The sequence below is a fragment of the Oncorhynchus keta genome, chromosome 23 (genome assembly GCF_023373465.1).
Source record: "Oncorhynchus keta strain PuntledgeMale-10-30-2019 chromosome 23, Oket_V2, whole genome shotgun sequence".
NCBI classification, from domain to species: Eukaryota; Metazoa; Chordata; class Actinopteri; order Salmoniformes; family Salmonidae; genus Oncorhynchus; species Oncorhynchus keta.
Genome location: NC_068443.1, coordinates 16359319 through 16386798, shown reverse-complemented (window position 1 = coordinate 16386798; position 27480 = coordinate 16359319). Strand labels below are relative to the sequence as shown.

General features: G+C 42.8%; 2 protein-coding genes and 1 long non-coding RNA gene across 9 annotated transcripts; 1 reads left to right on the top strand and 2 right to left on the bottom strand.

Annotated features, from left to right (window-relative positions):
• Positions 1-1349: 1349 nt before the first annotated feature.
• On the bottom strand, positions 1350-19290 carry LOC118401867 (large neutral amino acids transporter small subunit 2-like). 2 transcript variants are annotated; one of them, XM_035799504.2, is made up of 12 exons: positions 19167-19290; positions 18013-18222; positions 14628-14832; positions 14059-14210; positions 13709-13834; positions 6716-6869; positions 6142-6265; positions 5823-5926; positions 5314-5410; positions 5002-5151; positions 4269-4446; positions 1350-2296 (listed from the first exon to the last, which is right to left on the bottom strand). In XM_035799504.2, the coding sequence occupies exons 2-12, from the start codon at positions 18149-18151 to the stop codon at positions 2205-2207; spliced, it is 1521 nt and encodes a 506-aa protein (XP_035655397.1). In that variant the 5' UTR covers positions 18152-18222; positions 19167-19290; the 3' UTR covers positions 1350-2204. The 2 variants fall into 2 exon arrangements, with proteins under 2 accessions (XP_035655397.1, XP_052332609.1); XM_052476649.1 differs by lacking the exon at positions 19167-19290 and adding an exon at positions 18406-18514.
• Positions 19291-21098: 1808 nt separating this feature from the next.
• Positions 21099-26987, bottom strand: LOC118401866 (protein arginine N-methyltransferase 5-like). Of its 5 annotated transcripts, XR_008077280.1 has the most exons (18): positions 26719-26987; positions 26012-26130; positions 25759-25844; positions 25360-25494; positions 25083-25195; positions 24928-24977; positions 24659-24822; positions 24382-24543; positions 24218-24295; positions 23949-24007; positions 23710-23832; positions 23296-23471; positions 22878-23081; positions 22643-22753; positions 22490-22554; positions 22039-22396; positions 21937-22004; positions 21099-21902 (listed from the first exon to the last, which is right to left on the bottom strand). XR_008077280.1 is itself a non-coding variant. In XM_035799503.2 (16 exons), exons 1-16 carry the CDS (start codon positions 26817-26819, stop codon positions 22244-22246), a joined length of 1899 nt encoding a protein of 632 aa, XP_035655396.2. In that variant the 5' UTR covers positions 26820-26987; the 3' UTR covers positions 21099-22243. The 5 variants fall into 5 exon arrangements, 1 of the variants encoding a protein (XP_035655396.2); XR_008077277.1 differs by having other exon boundaries at positions 21937-22396; XR_008077278.1 differs by having other exon boundaries at positions 21099-22004.
• LOC127911004 (uncharacterized) lies at positions 22256-24169 on the top strand. 2 transcript variants are annotated; one of them, XR_008077281.1, is made up of 2 exons: positions 22256-22402; positions 22898-24169. It is a non-coding gene; the product is annotated as an uncharacterized LOC127911004 (long non-coding RNA). The 2 variants fall into 2 exon arrangements; XR_008077282.1 differs by having other exon boundaries at positions 22263-22411.
• Positions 26988-27480: the final 493 nt, after the last annotated feature.

The following is a 27480-nucleotide window of genomic DNA, read 5'->3' as shown; positions in this document are numbered from 1 at the left end:
CAATGGCCAATACATAGCTGTGTAATCCAGAATTTAGACACCTTTGCCTAGGAACAGACAGTGTTCCTAGCCTAGACTGTAGGCTACGTGGAGGTCGGTGTCCTTGACAACAGGGGTGTATTATGTCGGATTCCGTTGTAAAACGTTTGTTGCAAAACATTTAGCAACCAGTTTGTTGCTAACTGTTTGTTATCGTTTGTTCCATGAAACAAACGAAAGCAAACATAACTGACTTTGTCCAATACAAACATTTGTCCAATACAAACTAGTTGCAAAACAATCCAACTAATTAATACACCCCAGGTGGATGAAAGCTTGAGGTGGGGGTGCTGAGAAAACCGATGGTGCATTGACAGAGAAGTGATCACCTGAACAATTACATTGAAGGTCATGGTCAGTCATCTTTTTCCATATTATAGCAACATTCCTCTCATCAGTCATCCCTATAAATGTAATTTTATTTTCATCCATAACATTGTGTAAGTGTCTAAACATGCACGTTTGCCTTTCTGCCGCTGCACAACTCAATTAACACATTTACATGAGAGCTGTATTACTAAACAGTGGTGGTAAGTTAAATAATATCCTCGGAAGCATAGATCGGACCACATAAACGGAGCAAAGAGAGTGTTTGTGGGAGGATTTTAAATGGCAGGAAGGAACTAAACCACCAGCATTGGGCTTCCCAGCACCACAAGGAGACAGTAGGAGCATGCCTGTTCATTGTCATTGCCTGTTGCTTGACAAACAGGGTAACAAAGCATGTAAGATAGATGGTGACAGTTGAGTGAGGAATTTCTTATCATTCAAATGACTAGTGTGTTAGTGTTTCATTGCGTGTTTCTATTGATATTGAGAATAATAATAATAATATATGCCATTTAGCAGACGCTTTTATCCAAAGCGACTTACAGTCATGTGTGCATACATTCTAATATCTGAGGGAATGCAATAACAAATCATTTGAGTTTTCAGTCAAAAATAGTGACTACTTCTATAGTGTAAATAATCTATAGCCTACATCTTAGTAGTTTTGCATTTGTTGCTATTCAGATCAGTGTTTAAGAAACAAATGTTCAGTGCAGGTTATTATTGTTGTTTACAGAATAGGTCTAAATGTCTGAATCCCTGGTTGTTATCTATGTCCACTTGCCTGAAATGTTTTCTCGGTAGCTTTCTGGGATGAAATGTCTAATGTCTGATTTGTTCCAATCTCTGGGCACATGGGGCTAAAATGAGTGGTGTAGATAAGATAAGATAAGATGGTAATGAATCTTGAAAGTGTAAGGAATTAGTGATTCCAGGCTGAGCAGCACAGTAATATCAAACATTTCAATCAATGCAAGATGTGTATCACCAAACAAAAAGACCTGTGACTGGCTTTATAAGGGAATACGTTGCATTATTATTGACAATCATACACAGATGAGGTTTGCCCCTTTGAGCAAAACTTAATGTAAATTATATATTTTCTATGCAGCATTTCTATGATTATTAATCATTTGTTTACATAATTATTACATTCAGTGTATGGGTCATGCTAGTTCTTTTGCAAGAATTAAAAATCTAATCTTGAAGATCTACATATCAAGTTATGTGAGTGGTATAACGTGACTTTGAAGTGGCTTTATCACGTAAAAGGATCTAATCGTTCAGGAGTACACCTACCCTCTAGTTCATTGAAGAGCAGTCTCCAGAAGACTTACACTCATGTACAACAATAACAAAACAATGAAAAGGGGTGATAAATTAAATGCAGTAAACAAACATTTAGGGAATGACAGTTTGTTTAGTGTTATGTGGAAGACTATACATTAAGATCACTATTCAACTTTGCCACAACCAAAACAGAAATTAAACCAATACCAAAATATAAATAAAAGACAATACAGTACAACATTCCCCAAAACAGATCCTACAGAAAATTATCTTTACATCTGAACATCAACATTACTTATCTGTCCAATATATTGATATTGCAGCTCAGACTCATGGGAATGGGCAGTAGTAATTGCATTGAGGCAGATGTGTAATTTTTTAAGGCCAGTCAACATTTACAAGAGAAAACCAAGTGCTGTAGCATATCTCCTTGAGTGCATCCGTCCATCTTTTGATATCTCTCAGTCTCTCTCAACACCCTTTTAGGAGTGACTGTCTGTGCCAATGTCCATTCAGATGAACACATCCACTAGATCTTTCTGTCCCTATTCCGTTCCCTGGTTTCCTACATTCTTGCTTTCGCCCATGTCTGGGTACACCACCACACAGAACTTTTGGCACACATGGGTCATCTTACCTGGGTGGGAGAAAGTAGTGAGTAACCAACTGTAGAAGAGGAAAAAATAGATTTCATATCAATACAGTCGTGGCCAAAAGTTGAGAATGACACAAATATTAATTTTCAGAGTCTGCTGCCTCAGTTTGTGTGATGGCAATTTGGATATACTCCAGAAGGTTATGAAGAGTGATAGATGAATTGCAAAGTTCCTCTTTGCCATGCAAATTAACTGAATCCCCAAAAAAAAAAAAAAAACATTTCCACTGCATTTCAGCCCTGCCACAAAAGGACCAGCTGACATGTCAGTCAATCTCTCGTTAACACAGGCGTGAGTGTTGACAAGGACAAGGCAGGAGATTACTCTGTCATGCTGATTGAGTTCAAATAACAGACTGGAAGCTTCCAAAGGAGGGTGGTGCTTGGAATCATTGTTCTTCCTTTGTCAACCATGGTTACCTGCACGGAAACATGTGCCATCATCATTGCTTTGCACAAAAAGGGCTTCACAGGCAAGGATATTGCTGCCAGTAAGATTGCACCTAAATCAAGCATTTATCAGATCATCATGAACATCAGGGAGAGTGGTTCAATTGTTGTGAAGGCTTCAGGGCGCCCAAGAAAGTCCAGCAAGTGCCAGGACAATCTCCTAAAGTTGATTCAGCTGCGGGATCGGGGCATAACCAGTACAGAGCTTGCTCAGGAACGGCAGCAGGCAGGTGTGAGTGCATCTGCACGCACAATGAGGTGAAGACTTTTGGAAGATGGCCTGGTGTCAAGAAGGGCAGCAAAGAAGCCACTTCTCTCCAGGAAAAACAGGGACAGATTGATATTCTGCAAAAGGTACAGGGATTGGGGGCGGCAGGGTAGCCTAGTGGTTAGAGTGATGGACTAGTAACCGAAAGGTTGCACGTTCAAATCCCCGAGCTGACAAGGTACAAATCTGTCGTTCTGCCCCTAAACAGGCAGTTAACAATCATACACATGCTAAATGGCATATTTTTTTTAACCCACTGTTCCTAGGCCGTCATTGAAAATAAGAATTTGTTCTTAACTGACTTGCCTAGTTAAATAAAGGTAAAATAAATAAATAAAATTGGACTGCTGAGGACTGGGCTAAAGTCCTTTCCTCTAATGAATCCCCTTTCCGATTGTTTGGGGCATCTGGGAAAAAAGCTTGTCTGGAGAAGACAAGGTGAGCGCTGCCATCAGTCCTGTGTCATGCCAACAGTAAAGCATCCTGAGACCATTCATGTGTGGGGTTGCTTCTCAGCCAAGGGAGTGGGCTCACTCACAATTTTGCCTAAGAACACAGCCATGAATTAAAAATGGTACCAACACATCCTCCGAGCGCAACTTCTCCCAACCATCCAGGAACAGTTTGGTGGCGAGCAATACCTTTTCCAGCATGATGGAGCACCTTGCCATAAGGCAAAAGTGCTCGGGGAACAAAACATCGATATTTTGGGTCCATAGCCAGGAAACTCCCCAGACCTTAATCCCATTGAGAACTTGTGGTCAATCCTCAAGAGGCAGGTGGACAAACAAAAACCCTCAAATTCTGACAAACTCCAAGCATGGATTATGCAAGAATCAAGAATAGGCTGCCATCAGTCAGGATGTGGCCCAGAAGTTAATTGACAGCATGCCAGGGTGGATTGCAGAGGTCTTGAAAAAGGGTCAACACTGCAAATATAGACTCTATGCGTCAACTTCATGTAATTGTCAATAAAAGCCTTTGATACTTATGAAATGCTTGTAATTATACTTCAATAGTCCATAGTAACATTGACAAAAATATATAAAGACACTGAAGCAGCAGACTGAAAATTTATATTTGTGTCATTCTCAACTTTTGGCCACGACTATAATCCCGAAAGCTAAGCATTTTGCACAACAATAAATAGTACAGGTACTGTCATTTAGCACTTTACTAGAAAGAACTAGGGGTCGTAGTAATGAGCATCATCACTAGTGAATATGGTTTCCATACCGATGAAGGTGTTGAAGCATTGGGGCTTGTTGTCCCAGAAGACCCCCAGGAAGTAGACAGGGACTCCAGTCAGCATGATAGCCATGCCGAGGCCACACACCACAGGCTCAGAGTACAGCGAGAAAAGGAGCAGGAAGGCCCAGAACAACAGGTAGATCACTGGCCACACCAGGCTCACCTGAAGACAGGACAGCCAACAATCTATACTATCTCATACATGATAAATTTACACAAACAATGTAATGCATATGTAACAGTATAATTTTAAACCGTCCCCTCGCCCATACCCGGGCGCGAACCAGGGACCTTCTGCACACATCAACAACAGTCACCCACGAAGCATCGTTACCCATCGCTCCACAAAAGCCGCGGCCTCTTGCAGAGCAAGGGGAACTACTACTTCAAGGTCTCAGAGCAAGTGACGTAACCGATTGAAACGCTATTTAGCGCACACCGCTAACTAAGCTAGCCGTTTCACATCCGTTACACATACAAAGTAAAGAGTAAACAATTGAACAATCCACAGGGGGACACACAACACATGCTTTGACAATTATGGCATTGTTCATGTGTCAGCTTGTAACTTGTCATAAACAAGAGTAGACCCATGACTGCAATCAGGACAGTAATTGAGTAAAGAATTCTTATCAAAACCATGCTCCTCCCAAAATGTGCAAGCAATAACCTTGTCCAAACGGATTGAGTGATGGAAGCACAGACATGAAGGGTTTACCTTGATAGGCCGATATAGGTCTGGCTGTTTGATGCGCAGCACAATCTGCCCAGCGACGGTGACCCCATAGAAGAGGTAGTTTATGAAGCCCACATAGTTGATGAGGGTATACATGTCACTGGTGCACAGCATCAGTAGGGTGGATATACACTGTAAAGAAGCAGGGTGGTGGGGCAAAAGTCATCCATTCATTTTAAAGTCAAATTAAGCATTAAAGACTCGAGAGACTACTGTACATAGAGTGAACTGGGATGACACGTTTTTAGGTGTGAGAGAGGAAGAGAGGTTATGCCGGGTAAAGTTAGGACTCACGGTGAATAGTAGGGCTGGGATTGGGGTACAGCGTTTCACATGAATCATTGCCAGTAGCCGGGGGAGATGGCCTTCCCTTGCGCCAGCAAAAAACAGCCTGAAAGAGACGGTGAAGAACATGAACACAAGGTCAGCACTGAGATACTGGAAAAACAGTCCTCTCTCTTGTTGCTTTTGGACTCACAAAGAATGAGGGGTAAAAAAAATAAACTGTCCATTGAGGCGTAGAAAAACAAACAAGTGATAACAAATGGAACACAAAGAAATTAAGACAAAGCAAGGCAGTGATGGTAGAGGCACACAGAGGTGCAACATATGGAATAAGAAAGGGGTTAGAGTGCAGAAAGAACAGGAATCATAGTGACTAGATTTGATCATTCTGTGGTCTGATATTTCCACAAGTATGAAGGACGCACTACAGACAGGAGGCAAGAATGGGGAATGTAATTACAGACAGCGTGAGAGCAAAAAGACAAACCGAGAGCGAAGGATGGGGTGCATAAACTGACCTCGACGAAGTGAAGAGGGAGCCATTGACCCCCCCAAAAGTAGACAGTGCGACAGAGATGGGCATGATCCATGACATCACTCCAAGTAACTTCTCACCAAATGTCTGGAAGAGAATTTGTGGACATAGGAGAGGAGAGTTTCAACAGACAAATTCTACTAACTGATGTTTCAGGATGACTTTGAAATCCAAGACTGGTGACTAAAAGCATTTTCTACTGATAACCAGACTTTAGACCAAGCTGCATGAGTCCCAAAAGCAGCCATTCCCAAAAGCAGCTACACAAGGGCAGCAGAATGGGGAGGGCCGGGGCATCTCACCACAGCGACGGCATTGGAGGCCAGCAGCTCCTGAGGACTCATGGCGGTGACATAGGCGATGTTGGCGAACACATAAACAAAAGTCACCAGAGGGATGGAGATGAAGATGGCCCGAGGAAGGTTCCTGTTATACAGAGAGAACAGGGTTGAAGAGCTGGGGTTCTGGTGGGGGTGTATTTATGGTGTGAATTACCATCCAAATTGATAACACAGGCCTAACAGGACACCGTCTCATCTGTAATACAGAGTTAAAGGTATAGATCATGGTTGACTAGGATAACCAGTGCTCGACTTGGACTGAAATAGGTACCGATACTCATTTTGGGTGCCGGTACCGTATATATTTAGGTATAGCATTTCCACAATAAATTTGAGCTACTATTCTATAAGGAGGTGCAGGAGCTCAAGCAGTAGAACATTTTTGGTGCCGGTACTCCACTCCAGTGAGCTCCTGCCCAAGTCGGGCACTAATGATATCCAGACATGACTGGCTAGATTGGGTGTGTATGTAATGCTACCCTGTTGAGACCATGTGCAACTTGTGATTTCGGTCAAGTTGGGGGATCCAGCTCACTTGTAGGGGTCGACAAGCTCCTCTGTGACATAGTTGAGGAAGTTCCATCCCCCGTAGGCAAAGGAGCCTTGCAGGAAGGACAGGGCTATCTGGCCAATGTCATAGGGCTGGAACGTCTCAAATGCATGCGCAGGCTCCAGCCAGTAATACTCCCCTGGGCACAGACAACACAGAACACAGAGTGGGTGATGGAATTGTGTGTGGGGTCCATGGACATGAAAACCAGTAGATCGTGACAGCGCTGACGTCATCCATGTATTAATATGGGAAAAAAGCAGCTGGCGCATGAAGCCACAAGTATTTTAATTTGAAGCGTGCAATATTGCTGAATTGAGCTGAATGGCACCAACAACAAAAAAATCACTAAGGATCATGTTGAAAGTGGCTGTAACTGCAGGAAAAGATTGTGGTCGATGTAGTCATTTTCATCCTGCCTGAGAGTCAACCTTAATGTCTATGGCATGAGGGCGTGGCCCTCCTCAGAGCCTACCGGCCAGTGATTTGTCTGTCAGCACGTGGTCCTGCGTCACAACAAATGAGGTCAGAATGGATAACTACACTGAACAAAATTACCAATCAACATGTAATGTGTTGGTCTCATGTTTCATGAGTTGAAAAAAATCTCAGAAATTTTCCATAAGCACAAAAAGATAATTTCTCTCAAATCTTGTGCACAAATTTGTTTACATCCCTGAAAGTAAGCAGAAATCTGCTCCTTTTATTCTTTGTCCCCAACGCTCTAGGCGACCAGTTTTGATAGCCTTTAGCCGCACCCTCATACTACTCCTCCTTTCCATCCCTCTTGTTTTCCTTGCCTTGTCTGAATCCTGGCTTAGGAAGGCCTCCAAAAATTCTGAGATTTCCATACCCAACTATACAATTTTCCGTCAAGATAGAACTGCCAAAAGGGGTGGAGTTGCAGTCTACTGCAGAGATAGCCTGCAAAGTAATGTCATACTTTCCAGGTCCATACCCAAACAGTTCAAACTACTAATTTTTTTTATTACTATCTCCAGAAATAAGTCTCACTGTTGCCGCCTGCTACCGAACCCCCTCAGCTCCCAGCAGTGCCCTGGACACCATTTGTGAATTGATCGCCCCCCATCTAGCTTCAGAGTTTGTTCTGTTAGGTGACCTAAACTGGGATATGCTTAACACACCGGCAGTCATACAATCTAAGCTAGATGCCCTCAATCTCACAAATCATCAAGGAACCCACCAGTTACAACCCTAAATCTGTAAACAAGGGCACCCTCAGACATTATCCTGACCAACTGGCCCCTCAAATACACATCCTCTGTCTTCAATCAGGATCTCAGCGATCACTGCCTCATTGCCTGTATCCGCTACGGGCCCGCAGTCAAACGACCACCCCTCATCACTGTCAAACGCTCACTAAAACACTTCTGCGAGCAGGCCTTTCTAATCGACCTGGCCCGGGTATCCTGGAAGGATATTGACCTCATCCCGTCAGTTGAGGATGCCTGGTCATTCTTTAAAAGTAACTTCCTCACCATCTCAGTTAGGCATGCTCCGTTCAAAAAATGCAGAACTAAGAACAGATATAGCCCTTGGTTCACTCCAGACCTGACTGCCCTCGACCAGCACAAAAACATCCTGTGGCGGACTGCAATAGCATTGAATAGTCCCCGCGATATGCAACTGTTCAGGGAAGTCAGGAAAGCAAAGGCCAGCTTTTTCAAGCAGACATTTGCATCCTGTAGCTCTAACTCCAAAAAGTTCTGGGACACTAAAGTCCATGGAGAACAAGAGCACCTCCTCCCAGCTGCCCACTGCACTGAGGCTAGGTAACACAGTCACCACTGATAAATCCATGATAATCGAAAACTTCAATAAGCATTTCTCAACGGCTGGCCATGCCTTCCTCCTGGCTACTCAAACCTCGGCCAACAGCTCCCCCCGCGCAGCTACTCGCACAAAGCCTCCCCAGCTTCTCCTTTACCCAAATCCAGATAGCAGATGTTCTGAAAGTGCTGCAAAACATGGACCCGTACAAATCAGCTGGTTTTGACAATCTGGACCCTCTATTTCTGAAACTATCCGCCGCCATTGTCGCAACCCCTATTACCAGCCTGTTCAACCTCTTTCATATCGCCTGAGATCCCCAAGGATTGGAAAGCTGCCGCAGTCATCCCCCTCTTCAAAGGGGGAGACACCCTGGACCCAAACTGTTACAGACCTATATCCATCCTGCCCTGCCTATCTAAGGTCTTCGAAAGCCAAGTCAACAAACAGATCACTGACCATCTCGAATCCCACCGTACCTTCTCCGCTGTGCAATCTGGTTTCCGAGCCGTCACGGGTGCACCTCAGCCACACTCAAGGTACTAAACGATATCATAACCGACATCGATAAAAGACAGTACTGTGCAGCAGTCTTCATTGACCTGGCCAAGGCTTTTGACTCTGTCAATCACCATATTCTTATCGGCAGACTCAGTAGCCTCGGTTTTTCTAATGACTGCCGTGCCTGGTTCACCAACTACTTTGCAGACAGAGTTCAGTGTGTCAAATCGGAGGGCATGCCACAGGGTTCAATTCTCAGGCCGACTCTTTTCTCTGTATATATCAATGATGTTGCTCTTGCTGCGGGAGACTCCCTGCTCCACCTCTAAGCAGAGGACACCATTCTTCTATACTTCTGGCCCTTCCTGTGACACTGTGCTATCTAACCTCCAAACGAGCTTCAATGCCATACAACACTCCTTCCGTGGCCTCCAACTGCTCTTAAAACGCCAGTAAAACCAAATGCATGCTTTTCAACCATTCGCTGCCTGCAACCGCACGCCCGACTAGCATCACCACCCTGGATGGTTCAGACCTAGAATATGTGGAAATCTTTAAGTACCTTGGTGTCTGGTAGACTAAACTCTCCTTCCAGACTCATATCAAACATCTCCAATCTAAAATCAAATCTAGTCGGCTTTCTATTCCGCAACAAAGCCTCCTTCACTCACGCCGCCAAAATTACCCTAGTAAAACTGACTATCCTACCGATCCTTGACTTCGGCGATGTCATTTACAAAATAGCTTCCAATACTCTACTCAGCAAACTGGATGCAGTTTATCACAATGCCATCCGTTTTGTTTCCAAATCACTTTATACCACCCACCACTGCGACCTTTATACTCTATGCTCTAGTCTGCCTCGCTACATATTCGTCGCCAGACCCACTGGCTCCAGGTCATCTACAAGTCCATGCTAGGCAAAACTCCGCCTTATCCCAGTTCACTGGTCACGATGGCAACACCCACCCGTAGCACGCACTCTAGCAGGTGTATCTCACTGATCATCCCTAAAGCCAACACCTCATTTGGCCGCCTTTCCTTCCAGTTCTCTGCTGCCTGTGACTGGAACGAACTACAAAAATCTCTGAAACTGGAAACACTCATCTCCCTCACTAGCTTTAAGCACCAACTGTCAGAGCATCTTACAGATTACTGCACCTGTACATAGCCCACCTATAATTTAGCCCAAACAACTACCTCTTTCCCAACTGTATTTAATTTATTTATTTATTTTGCTCCTTTGCACCCCATTATTTTTATTTCTACTTTGCACATTCTTCCATTGCAAAACTACCATTCCAGTGTTTTACTTGCTATATTGTATTTACTTTGCCACCATGGCCTTTTTTGCCTTTACCTCCCTTCTCACCTAATTTGCTCACATTGTATATAGACTTGTTTATACTGTATTATTGACTGTATGTTTGTTTTACTCCATGTGTAACTCTGTCGTTGTATCTGTCGAACTGCTTTGCTTTATCTTGGCCAGGTCGCAATTGTAAATGAGAACTTGTTCTCAACTTGCCTACCTGGTTAAATAAAGGTGAAATAAAAAAATTAAATAAAAAATCCACATAATGTTTTTATTTATTTACTTTTCTGCTCTTTTGCACACCAGTATTTCTACCTGCACATGACCATCTGATCATTTATCACTCCAGTGTTAATCTGCTAAATTGTAATTATTCGCCTACCTCCTCATGCCTTTTACACACAATGTATATAGACGTTTGTTTCTTTTTTTCTACTGTGTTATTGACTTGTTTATTGTTTACTCCATGTGTAACTCTGTTGTCTGTTCACACTGCTTTATCTAGGCCAGGTCGCAGTTGTAAATGACAACTTGTTCTCAACTAGCCTACCTGGTTAAATAAAGGTGAAATAAATGTATTTATTTTAAAAAAAACATTTTCCAAGATAATCCATCCACCTGACAGCTGTGGCATATCAAATAGTTGATTAAACAGCATGATTACACAGGTGCAGCTTGTGCTTGGAACAATGAAAGGACATTTTAAAATGTGCAGTTGTCACAACACAATGCCACAGATGTCTCCAGTTTTGAGGGAGCGTGCAATTGGCATGCTGACTGCAGCAATGTCCACTGGAACAATGAAAGGACATTTTAAAATGTGCAGTTGTCACAACACAATGCCACAGATGTCTCCAGTTTTGAGGGAGCGTGCAATTGGCATGCTGACTGCAGCAATGTCCACTGGAGTAGTTGCCAGAGAATTAAATTTTAATTTCTCTACCAAAAACTGCCTCCAATATTGTTTTAGATAATTTGGCAGTATGTCCAACCGGCCTCAACCACAGACCAAGTGCCCAGGACCTCCGCATCTGGCTTCTTCACTTGCGGGATCATCTAAGACCAGCCACCTGGACCACTGATGAAACTGTGGGTTTGCACAACCGAAGAATTTTTGCACAAACAGTCAGAAACCGTCTCAAGGAAGCGCATCTGCGTGCTCAGTCCTCAGCATCTCGACCTGATTGCAGTTCGGCGTCATAACCGACTTCAGTGGGCAAATGCTCACCTTGCCCAGTCGAGTGAAATCAACAGGTTATGGCCTAATGAGTTCATTTCAAATGAGTGATCTTCTTATATGAACTAACTCAGTAAAAATGTTGAAATTGTTGCGTTTATATTTTTGACAAGTACAGTTGAAGTCAGAAGTTTACATAAACTGAGTTTGAATATATTTGGCAAAGGTGTTTCACAATTCCTGACATTTAATCCTAGTAAATATTCCCTGCCTTAGGTCAGGATCACCATTTTGTTTTAAGAATTTAAAATATCAGAATAATAGTTGAGAGAATGATTTATTTCAGCTTTTATTTCTTTCATCACATTCCCAGTGGGTCAGAAGTTTACATACACTCAATTAGTATTTGGTAGCATTGCCTTTTTCAATTGTTTAACTTGGGTCAAATGTTTCAGGTAGGCTTCAACAAGCTTCCCACAATAAGTTGGGTGCTTCTACACCTGCATTGCTTGCTGTTTGGGGTTTTAGGCTGGGTTTCTGTACAGCACTTTGGAGACATCAGCTGTACGAAGGGCTATATAAATACATTTGATTTGGGCCCATTCCTCCTGACAGAGCTGGTGTAACAGTCAGGTTTGTAGGCCTCCTTGCTCGCACACGTTTTTCTGTTCTGCCTACTAATTTTCTATAGGATTGAGGTCAGGGCTTTGTGATGGCCACTCCAATACCCTGAATTTGTCCTTAAGCCATTTTGCCACAACTTTGGAAGTATGCTTGGGGTCATTGTCCATTTGGAAGACCCATTTGCGACCAAGCTTTAACTTCCTGACTGATGTCTTGAGCTGTTGCTTCAATATATCCACATAATTTTCCCTCTTCACGATGCCATCTATTTTGTGAAGTGCACCAGTCCCTCCTGCATCAAAGCACCCCCACAACATGATGCTTCCACCCCCGTGCTTCGCGGTTGGGATGTGTTCTTCGGCTTTTTCCTCCAAACATAACGATGGTCATTATGGCCAAACAGTTCTATTTTTTTTACATCAGACCAGAGGACATTTCTCCAAAAAGTACAATCTTTATCCCCATGTGCAGTTGCAAACCGTAGTCAGGCTTTTTATGGCGGTTTTGGAGTAGTGGCTTCTTCCTTGCTGAGCGGCCTCTCAGGTTGTTGATATAGGACTCATTTTACTGTGGAAATATATACTTTTGTACCAGTTTCCTCCAGCATCTTCACAAGGTCCTTTGCTGTTGTTCTGGGATTGATTTGCACTTTTGGCACCCACATATGTTCATCTCTAGGAGACGGAAGGAGTCTCCTTCCTGAGCGGTATGACGGCTGCGTGGTCCCATGGTGATTATACTTGCGTACTATTATTTGTACAGATGAATGTGGTACCTTCAGGCATTTGTAAATTGCTCCCAAGTATGAACCAGACTTGTGGAGGTCTACCCAAAAAAGTCTGAGGTCTTCGCTGATTTCTTTTGATGTTCCCATGATGTCAAGCAAAGACACTGAGTTTGAAGGTAGGCTTTGAAATAAATCCACAGGTACACCTCCAATGATGTCAATTGGCCTATCAGAAGCCTCTAAAGCCATGACATCATTTTCTGGAATTTTCCAAGCTGTTGAAAATCAGTCAACTTAGTGTATGTAAACTTCTGACCCACTGCAATTGTCATAGTGAATTATAAGTGAACTAATCGGTCTAAACAATTGTTGGAAGAATTACTTCTGTCATGCACAAAGAAGGTGTCCTAACCGACTTGCCAAAACTATAGTTTGTTAACAAGAAATTTGTAGAGTGGTTGAAAAACAAGTTTTAATGACTCCAACCTAAATGTATGTAAACTTCCGACTTAACTGTATATTTAATTAAATATCCCGATTTGTAGCGAAATTTTAAATGATTACCAGTGGGGATCGAACATAATAAATAATAAAATACATTTTAGTGGCCAAAACAGCAGTCTAAAAGAAGTTTAGTTTGGCCATTCTGCCAATGGTAATTTACATAGGATTTCTAGGGTAGACCAGGGCTTTTGGCACCGCTAGAAAGATCTCCATAGTGTACTGTCTTTGCCAATACTCCACGTACAGTAGGCCTATCCTGTAGACATCCCAATGACTAATGAATGATGAAACAAATCAACAGTTACAGATCAGAATCAAAATCAAAGAGACCGAGTCTACCTTTGCAGATCTGCACAAAGCCCATGATGATGATAAGACCCAGGGCTAGCAGCTTCCCAGTAGTGAAGACATCCTGAACACGAGTGGCCCAGCGCACACTGGAGCAGTTCACCCACGTCAGCAACACTGGGACAAAAGGAGGAAGAGTCACATCACGCATCATAGCAACTTACCACACATGTAATACAGTAACACTATACTAGACTGGGTAATACGGTATATTTGACCTACAAATATACCTCAAGTCTCAAATTCAGCGAAGAGAGCCAGGAGGGCCAGTGATCAGGCTGAAGTAAACAAAGTAGTCCAAAAACAACTAAGGTGGCATGCATGTTCTCTGAGGCACTCACATAGACAGACAGCAGCCAACAGGCGGAGGCCATTCTCTGGGGGGAAGCAGGAGGGAAATAGGGGCTGCAGGACATAGTTGGAGAAGGTGAGGGCGATGACCGCTTGGTTGGTGGGGTAGATCACCAATACCGCGATCCACAGACGCAGGAACCTGGGAGAGGTAGGTAGGTAGGGAGGGAAGGAGGGAGGTGGTCAACATCTACATTTCTGATGTAGAGCAAAAACCTGTCAGAATACTTGAGATACTGTATGTGAGGAAAATAAATACCAGTGCTCATTAGAGGACAGTGTGAACACAAAGAATCAACTAGCAGACATTCAATAATATGGGCTGATGCATGTGTACAATAAAGGGCAGACACTAAAACAAGGTTAATGACATACAGGAAATGGTGGGGGACAAAAGGATGGAAATGTACTGCTTCGTGGGGGGGGGGGCTTTGTACAGTATACTGTCAATTTTTGTGTCTGAGAAAAGGGTGGCTCAAAATGACGGATGGTAACCAGCACGTCTCTTGCAGTACTCTTACAGTATAAGTATTCTCTCATCACCATGCATTTCCCTTACCCAGCAAGTCCTCCAAATATGTCCTTGACGTATGAGTAGTCTCCTCCAGACTTGGGGATGGTAACGCCCAGCTCGGCATAGCAGAGTGCGCCAATGGCTGTGATCACTCCAGTGACAATCCACACGATGAGAGCCAGCCCCACAGAGCTCGCATTCTCCAGAACACCCTTTGGGCTCACAAAGATCCCTGAACCGATGATGTTACCTGAGACCCAGACAAAGAGACAGGGAGGGTAAGGAGGAGTGGAAAATGCTGCATCAATCTTTCAAAAGTGGAGGGTAATATTACACAACATTGACTAAGGCCGACATGGTCCCTTTGGCTGATAAACAAGTGGAGTGTGGACTGGAACGGAAAGTGAGCGTTTCCGGTCACTTAGTCCACAGCTTCCTGCTTAGTGGCCAAGTAAGCACAACATCACAGGAACCCTTTGCCAACTTCTCATACTGTATAACTCACTTTCCACTACCTCTTCTCATTTACATCAGTCGCAACTACATCTTCAGACTACTTGTTGTGACTCAAACATAAGATCAGGATTATCAGAATGTTTTTGGGAGTCTGAGATAATACAGTAGCACAAACAGGACAGCAGGGCAAAACCACCAACTGCTGACTAATCACGCTCAGGAACAGACGGACACTCACATTTCCCCCAGGCTTATCTGACTGATCCCTTCACCACAAAGACCACCCAGGGAAGGAAGATCCCAGTCAGACTCCGACTTCAAAAGTAATTCTAAAAGATCAGATCTACATGCAGAGAAATTGTTATGAAGTGTGATTCTACAGCACCGGTCTGGCTCTCTAACCCGGTTCCTGGAGCGCTATACTGTCCTGTAGGTTCACTTCAACCATGGAGCCCAGTTACATAAAACATCTTAAGTATTACCCTTAAAGGAAAGGAAGCACGAGTTCTTACTTGCCAAAGTAGCAGTGTGGTCAAAGACTTAGTAACTTAGTTGTAGTCACGATCTGGTTACCTAAAACTACAAACAAATGTAAAAAAGCTTAAACATAACTTATTTACGGATATCTTCGGAACTACCCACAATGCATTTCTCAGCATCATATGGAGAACCGGTGCTACCTAGCTAATTTCAGCTGGCTAACACTACCTACTACCTGCTAGCATGTAATTACATTCCAAACCAAGTGTTGGCACTGGTGAGCTACTATGTACATCCACAAAGAAGAAACCATATAAAGTAATGTTTGTTAGTGGTAGTCGGGTGAGTGTTGTAGTTCTGTTTGTCGCTAGTGCAGTAATACCCACAAGGACTGGGTTAGGACTCATTTGTGGTCCAAAAAGGAGAAGCAAGCTTTGAAGTCGGAACAGTTTGTCCGGTTGAAGTCAGCAGGTTATAATCAGTAGAAGGCAGGATTCAGAATGAGTGACAAACCAGGTGAATGTGAAGCCTGCAACCTATTTCCTACAAACCTATATGGCAAGTCTCAACAGTGGAGATAAACCAGGTAAATGTAATGTGGATTTACCCCACTATATTGCTATTGGATTAGCTAGCTCTCCCTCTGAAGGTCTCTCCTTAGCTCTTCTTTGACTTTGGTAACCAACTCAACTGTCAATTTTTTGGGGGGTGTTCTGTGGGTTCCTGCCTATGCTAGACTAATATCTCTGGCTTACTACTTAGCTATGTAGACCATGGTGGTTGGCTAGCTAGGTTAGTTAGCTGTCAGACTAAAATAACTCTAGGTGGCTGGATAAGAACTACATATACCGGTAACCTTATTGGATAACTGGTTAGATGGCATTATGCATCTTCAAAAAGTTAGTTTACTTTTAATGTTGCTGGAAGGTAGGTGCTGATAGCATCTGGCTGACTCACAATACTAATGTAACATTAGCAGATTGTAGGGCTAACGTTAGCAGGCTAGTAACCTTGCAAGCTGATTTGTAACATTCATATTTGCTTGTAAATTGGCTGAATTAAATTGAAACCAGTAGTCATGAGTGCAATTGATTTGGTATAATTTGAAGTTATACATTTTGAAGTTCTGTTATTTCTGTTTGAGTTTACATATAGGGAATAGGCTGACTTGTCACATCCTCCATATTAAGTCACACCCCACAATTTATTTTTCTTTCCCGGCATGACTGCCGATCCGTTTTATGTAACAACTCAATGTAAAAGTGAAGGGTAACGTTGCACTGGGACTTTTGCTGCGTATTCTAATGCAAATTCATATGTTACATGTGGTTACGTTTATGCTACATACCCTTTAAGGGTTTACCTTAAAGCTGCAATATGCAACTTTTTGGGTGACTTGACCAAATTCACATTGAATGAGATCGAACTCACATTTCTTTGAAAGCAAGTTTAAGAGGTGGTAGGTCTGTTCTGTGCGCTATTTCTGTGTGCCATTTCTGCAGTGCACTTTTAAAGATGCACTACTATACAGATAGCTCCGCCATTTCCTGGTTGCAAAAATTCTAGTAGTTAGTCTAATTTCAGTTTGACAAAACAAGCGAGTCCAGTACATTTTGAAAGTTCAGACCCCGTAACTTTTTCAAAATATTGTTACGTTACAGCCTTATAAAATTGATTAAATATTTGTTTTCCTAAATCTACACACAATACCCCACAATGACAGTGAACACCGGTTTTTAGAATTGTTTGCAAATGGATTATTTACATAAGTATTCAGACACTTTGCTATGAGACTCGAAATTAAGCTCTTGTGTATCCTGTTTCCATTGAGCATTCCTGATGTTTCTACAACTTGATTGGAGTCCACCTGTGTTATATTCAATTGATTGGACATGATTTGGAAAGACACCTGTCTATATAAGGTCCCACAGTTCAGTGCATACCAGAGCAAAAACCAAGCCATGAGGTCGAAGGAATTGTCCGAAGAGCTCAGAGACAGGACTGTGTCAAGGCACATATCTGGGGAAGGGTACCAAATAAATGTATGAAGCATTGAAGGTCCCCAAGAACACTTTGCTGATCCATGCTGATGATTTAAAGTGCAGCTGGTACACAAGCCAAGCATTATTGAGATTACTTTTTATTGACTTCCTCTGCATGTGGGTGGGATGGATGCAGCTCTGTGACAGCCATTTTAGAACAAATCCACATACCAGTTAAATAGACAACCTCACACAGGCACATAATGTATTTTGAGCCCTGTGGATTTTCTTGCAATCACAAAACTTTCAGGAAGTAGCCTGGCCATTAAAGAATGTACACAGGTTTTTCAAGACCAGTTCAGATCAGCTACAAAATTAGCACAGTTTGTGCAATTCATGTGGACCATACATTTCATCCCAATCTATTTAGGTTGGATTTTAGGTAGACACACCCATACCTACATTGAGGAAGACATAGATAACAAGAACGGATGAGCATAATAATGACTTGCCCACAATAATTCCACATGCGCTGACAAGGCCAATCTCCTTCTTCAGGGCCACTCTTCCGGAGCCCTCTTCAGTGGATTCGGAGGAAAGCGTATCCCCATCTGCCGATGCATTGCCCCGCAGCCTAGGACCATCGGTCATCTCGTCTCCAAGATGACTTTTGTTGGATGAAAAGCGTAGGTGCGGTGCAACCTAGCTCAGTTTGGTGTTACCTGCATTATTAATGGAGAACAAAAAGCGGTTATCTACAGAAACACTTTATCAGTGTCAAAGTTATCTTTGATGCCATAAAAAAAACAGCCCGTGGCACAAATGTGATTTACAAATAACAATTGTCAGTGAGAATTCTCTAGTTAACTAAAACAAATGTAAGCGTTCAGACTGATGAAGCGTACAATATACCGCCCTATAACGTTTCCCTGCCATTCGAATAGTGTGTGGGGCTACACCGAGATTACTGCTATTATTAGAAACTACATTGCTTCATAAATAATTCAGTTCGACGCAACGCGGTGCGACCAGCCAGCCCAGCCCCACCTGCGTAAAGTAGGCACAAGATCACCCAGCAGTAATAGGCTTTGTAGAGGAAATAGGCCACTGAAGATAATCTTATAGGCCTACTATACAGCGGCAGGTCGACCACATTGAAAATAACAATGGCAAACTGGCAATGGTAAGCAATTTACAGTAGGCTATATCAGTAACCTAAATGTTCCCAAGAACCCATTCTGTGTGCCAGACTACTACATTCCTGTTGCCTATAACAGTATGTATTATTTCTCATTCGCCCCTAAAGTTAATTTATTTTGTTTTAAAAATATATACAAAAAACAATGCATGATATAGCCTAGTAGGGGCGCAACTTTGGTTTTAGAAGTGGGGGGGGGCATATTTATTTGTTTTCCAGTCTGATAAACACTCCAAACAGCCTACCCGACCGCTCACAGGCGTCCGCATGGTCCTACGGCACAATCGTTTTGTATAGTGGACAAAAATGCAATTTCAGAATGTGGGGAACGTCCCCCTTCCCCAGTGACAGTAGCGCCCCTGTAATTATTGATGAGGGCGATTCAGTTTGGATGGATACAATATAGCCTGTGCCATTGTAATCCTTGACACTGTTTTACAGCCTCAATTGACAAAATGATCGACCCACCTCTTCTTCGGAGTAGCCGTGACTTTTAAAATGACGAATCACCAGCATCCTGTTATCAGCACACCCGACAGCTGTTCTACATTAGCAAGTGAACAAGACCTCCGCCTTACCAGAAAATTTAACACAATTTGCTTGAAATGCTCAACCAATCAACGTGGCCGAAATAGTCAACACAGGGTTAGCCCCTCCCCTCCACGTTTCAGCAGGGTTGTTAATGTATTATTTTACTGTTATAATGCTTTAGTAAACTCAAATACAATTTAAGAATGTTAGTTTAAATTAGTTGTTAAAGGTCAAGAGGAAGTAGAATGATAGAAATAATTCAAATGCATTAAATGGGAAAGGTGTGAGTAGCCATCATATTATATAGCATTGACACTGTCTGGAAACTAGATTGATCTGAGAACAAAACGGGTTCCTCTAAAACAACCATGCCTTTGAGGTGGAGGCTACAACCTGCCCTCCTTCACACCTGTGTTTACAGCTGGATATTTGTTTTCTCTTAACATGAGCAACTCTGTCATCACAAGCAATCTGTCAAAACACCTTATTAGGGTCACGCAGACGGACAGATGGAGAGAAACACTGACTTTGAGTTGGTCAAATTCCAAGCTATGCCTCAGTGAATTCATGTTTAATTGGGGAAAAAAACATCTTATACTTGTCACTTACTACCATAATGACAATTATCATGTGTGCACACATTACGTACACAGCTTGTTGGTAAAACAGCAGCCAGAGTGAGTGTGTGGTTGAGCTAGCGTTGCTGCTATTCTTCTCATTGTAAAACAACGTGGGACAGAGACAGCAACACAGTCAGCATTTTGAGAGAATGAAAACAATGGCAGTTCGTGAGCAGTTTGGTTTGTGGTTTGTGATGTGGATTAAGGCCAACATTTGAGAATATTTTAGAGCTTGTTTTGCATTAGTGTTTGTCCCACCCTAAAATGGCAGGGTACCTATATATCTAGAGCAGACACTATTTACAGGAATATGAGAGGGCCCAAGTATTCTGGTCAAGAAAGGTCACTTGGTGCCAGAACTGTGTTGAAATACGTGTGTTAAATTCTTTGAAATTCAAATTTTTCTGTGTACCGTATTTGAGTATTTTCAAATAATGCGGCCAAAATCAGCTAATTCTCTTGGAAGTATTTTTAAAAAATGTCCAATTTCCTATTTGAATATACTTATTTCCAATTACATTACAAATACTCCTAGGACATGAGTTCAAATGCAGAGTATTTATTTGAAAATTATTGATGTGGGGAAAAGGTGAAAGTATTACCTAGAGGTCTACACTGCAGCAATAACACTCTCGCCTTGTGGAGACGATTTTAAGAGGTCTTCTTTTCCAGAAGGAAACTTGGTGTTTACCAGCAATTCCAAGAATCTGTGATAAATGTTCCTCTGTTGGTATAGCTGTGTTCCTTCTCCATTTCTATTGGACCTGATCCCTAAATGACAGCATGTGTGGCTTAGCTTCCTACTTGTGTTATTTTGATAGGTTTGCCTCTAATGGTGTAGGCCATCATTGTAAATAAGAGTTTGTTCTTAACCGACTTGCCTGGTTAAATAAAAAATAAAATGCTAATTACATTCAATGCCAATATTTGATCCTGACCTCTATGGTGACACCTACTGGACAGAATACATCACCACATTACATGCCATGATGCAGTCAGACATTAAAACCAGGGTGCAGTCTGATCAGACACAAAAAGGAATAGATCTTTTATATACAATTTCTTTGTGTACATGCATGCATTTAAGTTTTCCATTCCAAATATCCTTTTGATATACATACCCGGAATTCAAAATAATTCAGTGGAATAACAACCTTACCACAGCCTGCCATTTAACCTACGAGTGAACATGCTAAATAAGTAAGTAGATGCAAGAGGCACATATACAAACAGGGCAAAGAGCAGCAAGTTGCTAATAATTGTCTTTATTGACAATATGGATCCGACAAACGTAACAAAAAGAAATGAACACCTGAAAAACATATGACCTGAACAGCCCATCTCCTACACACTGCTGTATCGGAGTTGTAACCAGTTTAAGTGTGTCGAGTTACAATTTAGAGCCATTTCATCGATTCGTTATAGTATGGAATAGGTCTTTTGACCAATCACATCAGATATTTTTCATAGATGATATGATTGGTCAAAAGAACAATTAGTGAAAAAAATATAAAAATTCAGCTGCCTGTCTGAATACTGCCATTGGGGGTCTCTTGACTGCCGGCAAAATAAGTAACTTAAATTCAATAGGTATGGGAATGTATGTGGATGATAGTCCATGCCTGAAACTGACTCCTAACTATACTGTAAATTAACAGCCTCAAATCGGTCCCATCTAAACCATTGATTGGGTTCTTATTCCCAGCTCTAAAGCCTCACTGTGACCCTGGTCTGTAGGTTTCTAAACCCTCACTGTGACCCTGGTCTGTAGGTTTCTAAACCCTCACTGTGACCCTAGTCTGTAGGTTTCTAAACCTTCAATTTGACCCTGGTCTGTAGGTTTCTAAACCCTCACTGTGACCCTGGTCTGTAGGATTCTAAACCCTCACTGTGACCTTGGTCTGTAGGTTTCTAAACCTTCAATTTGGCCCTGGTCTGTAGGTTTCTAAACCCTCACTGTGACCCTGGTCTATAGGTTTCTAAACCTTCAATTTGGCCCTGGTCTGTAGGTTTCTAAACCCTCACTGTGACCCTGGTCTGTAGGTTTCTAAACCTTCAATTTGGCCCTGGTCTGTAGGTTTCTAAACCCTCACTGTGACCCTGGTCTGTAGGTTTCTAAACCCTCACTGTGACCCTGGTCTGTAGGTTTCTAAACCTTCAATTTGGCCCTGGTCTGTAGGTTTCTAAACCCTCACTGTGACCCTGGTCTGTAGGTTTCTAAACCCTCACTGTGACCCTGGTCTGTAGGTTTCATGGTATGAGCAGGCTCATGATTACATGTGAATAGGTAAAATGCTAGACCTTTTGAGCAAGACTACCTCAACTTCATTTGCAACTAAGTGCCTGTTTAATTGCGTCTGTATGCATGTGTGTGTGTATGTGGGTGTGAGATCTTCACAGGCCGATGGTGTAGGATCGTCCTGCTGGGTTGTGGATAGCGGAGCATGAGGGCTCTGTCACGGCCCATTCGTACCACACCTTCTTCCCATTGTTACACCTCCAGAACCTCACCACGACGTCATCATCCTTCGTCACAGGGATCGGTTGCTGCAGGTGGGAGAGGTTAGGAAAAGAGTAAATACACTATTCTTTTGGGTAATAAAATGTAAAGACATTTTACATGACCGTATGTCAACTTACTTTGAGAGGGAAGAGGATGGGGAACCAGGAGAACATTCCAGGAGAGTGGGTCTCTGGCTTGATACCTTGACCAAACAGATGCACACATTGATGTTAATGTTATCCAAACACCTTAAAACCTCATCATCATCGTTGTCCCCTCTTACTACTTACTGAGTGTGACATCTCCGTAGAGTGTGGTCTCAAAGTATCCAGCAAAGCCATGCAACACTGTGTTACACCCCACAGAGAATCTGAGGCACTGATACCGGTTGTTGTTCATATCTGAAGGAAAGGAGAGAAGCGCATTTAGTACATATCTTATGTGTGATCATTAACCGTGTTAGCTAGGGTGCATGAGCATTAACCATGTAAGGGTGTTCGACGTGTGTGTATGCCTGTGTGTTACCTGCGGTCGGGTGAATGAAGGTGAAGCAGGCCTTGGGCTCAGCCAGCTGGTGGAAGTTGTGGAGTCGGACTACGTAAGGGGTCTCAAAGTGGCACTCAGGGTCCTTGTCCCGCTCCCTGCACCCCCGGACCTCGTTATACAGCTTGGAGGAAGAGAGGGGGGCCAGGAAGGAGGTGTAGGAACAGGGGATGCTCACCCCACCATCTGAGAGGAACAAGAGAATGGGAACACGTTTAAGATGAAAGGGTAGAGGTGGATGAGGCAAAATTACATTTACATTTAAGTCATTTAGCAGACGCTCTTATCCAGAGCGACTTACAAAATGGTAATTGTCTTTCAATGCCCATGATATGTATAGCTATCAAAGATTTCAATATCAACGATTTGCAAATTACTGCAGTTAGAATTACCCCCCTACCTTTGAGAAAGTTCTGTGCTCCATCTAAACACTCTGGGGACAGCTCATTGTCCCCGAAGGACCCGAGCAGCTCGCTGACGATGATGTCTGCCTTCTCAGGTGCCGCCCACTCCCTCATGTCACATGACACTACGGTCACCTGATCACCCCACTCCTCAAACTTCCAGTTCTCAAGCCTGGGAGTGTGTGACAGGATCAGTACAGGGAATTTTTAGGAGCTCAGTGGAGAAAATCCCATTTTCATCTGGATTTATTAATCTGCCAGAGTGTGAGTATTAAAGCTATCCAGGGAAATTACTCCTAAATGCCTGAATTTTAAAAGATGGAGGACTTCAATTATCTTCTGGAATGAGTTTAGTCTGTGCTGGCAAATCTTTGAGGTCAGGGTTCAAAATGAGAAAAAGTTCCACTCACGTTACGACAGCGTTGGGGTTCTTCTCAACAGCGTAGATACGGAGCCTTCTGTCAGCCTGCTTGGCGGCCCGCAGGGAGGCATTGACCAAAGGACCTCTCCCAGCACCCAGCACCATCAACACCCTGGGGTTACAGAGAATGCATACCGTTACCCACCAGATACAGAGGGGGAAGGTGATTGTCAGGAGAATAGATACTCATTAACAGAGGACAGACAGTGAGGTGTTGGAGCTACTCACTGTGTATTGGTCTCCTTCTGCTCCTCCGGGACTCTGTCCATTAAACACTTATACACAGCCTGCATAAAGATCAGGAGAACCCAATCGGAACTTAATGATATTACTGTGTTAAACCCTACCAGCCACATCACTAATACTGTTAGTGTATTTCGCTACACTCGCATTAACATCTGCTAACCATGTGTATGTGACAAATAAAATTGGATTTGATTTGTATTATATTATACTTGTATTATACTGTGAGAACATGCATGTCAAAGGCTCCTTACCTGCTGGTACTGGGAGTATTTGATGGGATCCTTCTCAAACACTTCATATGTCTGAGACTCAAGATTGTCCATGAGAGGCTAATGGGAAGAGAACAGTTAGACATAACAAAGAATCCAATGCATACAGACAATAGGTATGCCTATTTACAAACTTAAACACAAACCTGAAGAGGAGACTGTAGGTAATCCTCGTAACCTTTGGCGAACAGTTCATAGGCATTGGGGGCAGGGCGGTTCTGGTTGAGGTATTCAAGGTACTGCAAGTAAGAGCGGAAGTCCTTCTCACTGTGACGACTGGTGCCAGTGAAGATGAACTGAGCCTCAAGCTGGGAGAACAAGGAAATGTTTTGTAAAATACATTTTCAAGAACAGAAGACAGACTGAAGATAAAACAGTTGTAGTTGCTATAACAATTGCCATATAGCCTAGCATTTACAGTACCTTGAATAGACGGAAGATGATTTGCTGGTGGGCTTTTGAAAGGACTGGGAACCCTTTTTTATTGGTCAGAAAGATACTGGTGGGAAGAATAGCTGCTTTAATTGGCTCTCCAAGCCACTTGTCGATCACAGCGTTGGTGGGCATGTTTGCTCCAACCTCAATGGCTTCAGGGAAAGGAAGGGAAGAAAGGTCAGTATCAATTGTGACCAAAACAATTCCTTATCAGTTTGTCAACACTCCAACCATGTTTCCCTGTCCTGCTTCCTTACCTAAACAGATTCTCTTGTTGTAGTCACAAAGAGTTCTGAATGAATGCCACCTGAAAAATTAAAAACAGAAGGTACATTTTTACAAAAAGCAAAAAAACAAGGCTGAAAACCTTGATGCTGTAGCCACGTGGCCCTAGCTGTGATGGCAGACCCACCAGGCCCAGGTCTTCTCGTCATTACTGCCATCATCTGTGTGTTTCGTTTGCTCATTCTCGATGATGTCATCACGCATATCATCAGAGGAAATCAGGGGGACCCGGATCCAGAACTGATATGACACAACCCACAATTTCTTAGTTGTAGGTTTCATAACTTCAATTTTAAGTTCACTGAAATACCACGAAATTGCCAGTCACAACACAAGCCAATGATTAAGAATGAGTTATAGTTCTTATATGGTACAGATAGATAACTCTTGACTGTTGTAGCTACCATGCAGGAGTGGTGTCCAGTCTGGATGTGGTTGAGCAGCACACGGGCCAGGTTGGCACAATGAGGGCCCTTCAGAGGGATCATAAAGGCTGGCAGACCCAGATACGCTGAGAAGTTCAGCTCCTGGACCAGAGCCTGAGACATGACAGAGGGATGAAAGGAGAGCAACAATTCAAACTGTGGCAAATATGTTTCAAATGTTCTGCTTGAGCGGACAAAGGAGGCCATGGTGTATTCACTAAAATTCAAATGGAACCCAAACAGAACAAAATGGGGAGGGACCTACCTGAATTTAAACAATAGAAACAGTCATTTTCATAGCGAAACGTCCTCCATTGCAAAGCGTTTTGCAGCTTTTTGTTACGGTGTGAATACGTCTTTTCATGATGTCCAACTCACCGCTTCTGAATTCCTGCGCTCCGTCTCCACCTCGGAGTCTGTCTCGATCCACGGAGAAAGCTTTCCAACAACCAGAGTGTTCCAGTCTGGGTAAGGAAGAATTGTAATTCAATATCCTGACACTTAATAAAACATTTGATTAGATATTTATGTAAGTAGATGCTCCTGTGCTCAGCGGAACTTGGGAATGAGAATGTACTGTCTAGTTCCTACCATTGAGGCCAGTATAAATACAGGTTGCCTCTGACCTCACCTCGCCCACAAAGTAGCAGGTCGGAGCGTGTATGTGCTCCAGATCGGAATTTGGCGGGATCCAACTCAAACTCCCTCCTGAACCTCGGGTGGAAGAGGGGCATGCACAAGAAGTCAAACCTGTAAGAGAAGGGACAGATGGGACACTTTAGTTGAGTTGTCGATGATCTACAGTCCCTGGTTCTAAATCCAGGCTGAATCACATCCGGTCGTGATTGGGAGTCACATAGGGCGGCGCACTACTGGGCCAGCGTCGTCCGAGTTTGGTCTGGGCAGGCCGTCATTGTAAATTTGTTCTTAACTGACTTGCCTAGTTAAGTAAACGGTTAAATAAAAAATAAATAACATTTTAAATGTAAAAACTAGCCCGCTGCTCTTGCAAAGTTTATTGTACGAAAATTACTTTACAAACGTAGTTAACATTTAATTGTATAATACATTCAAGTAACGTCATGGATCTACAGTCAAATGTATTCTCAACAGATCGTATTGAAGTAATGGCAAGGAGGAACATTTCTCAGCCATTGTGATAGTGCACGTGCTAATATTTCACCGGCAAATGAACCTAGACAGTTTGCTGTTACTGCCGCGCTAAAATAGTTAGCTCGTTAGCTGGCTCCATCACGTGTAGAAATGAAGCCGAAGGGTAGATAGGCATATCCTACTCGTCTCCAGTATTTGACTGCTTGAACGAAGCAGGTTACTTACCCAAGTTTAGCGACCGCTGCAAGTGTGTCAGCAACCTCGGGCACACAATTCAAATCTCTCCCGCAAGACACCCTGCCCCCTGTACTGTGGGACGCCATCATTAACCGAGGGAATGGGAAAGAAGGGAGTTGCAACTAGAATCGGGGAAACTGACGCCATTTTGGCTCTAGTCAAGCGTATGCTGTCATAGCGTGGATATGAAGCGCAGAATCAAAATGACTTCCCCCGGAATGCAGTTTCAACAACTGTCGCGACACTTGTACATCCAGCGAGATTATGGTAGTTTGGGGTCACGTCACAGATGTTTGATAAACCATTGGGATCATATTTGGTCACCCAGAAACAGTTGTGCATCTTTTTTGGCATTGTATGCATGTAAGAAAACTGTGGCAAGACATCAGTAGGTTTATAATTGAACACATTTAAGAAGATTTTACACTATTGTGGAGAGATGTACTGTTTGGATTCTTTACATACAATATAAATAAGCGGAATCATTTTTATGTAATTAATTTCATTATTCTTTTGGCCACATTTCATATACACAAATGTAAATTTACAAACAGAAAACCACATTTTCGTATCCTACAAAAATAAATTGAACTGTATTTTAAGACGGTTAAATGCTCTACTAACAAAAAAGCTGTTAGAATTGTAAGTATATGCATGTCCCTTAAGGTCCTTGTGTAATTGTAATGTGATATTGTACCCCCTAGCTCGATTGTCCATTGTTTGTAATCTATGTATGCTTGTGTTCCCTCA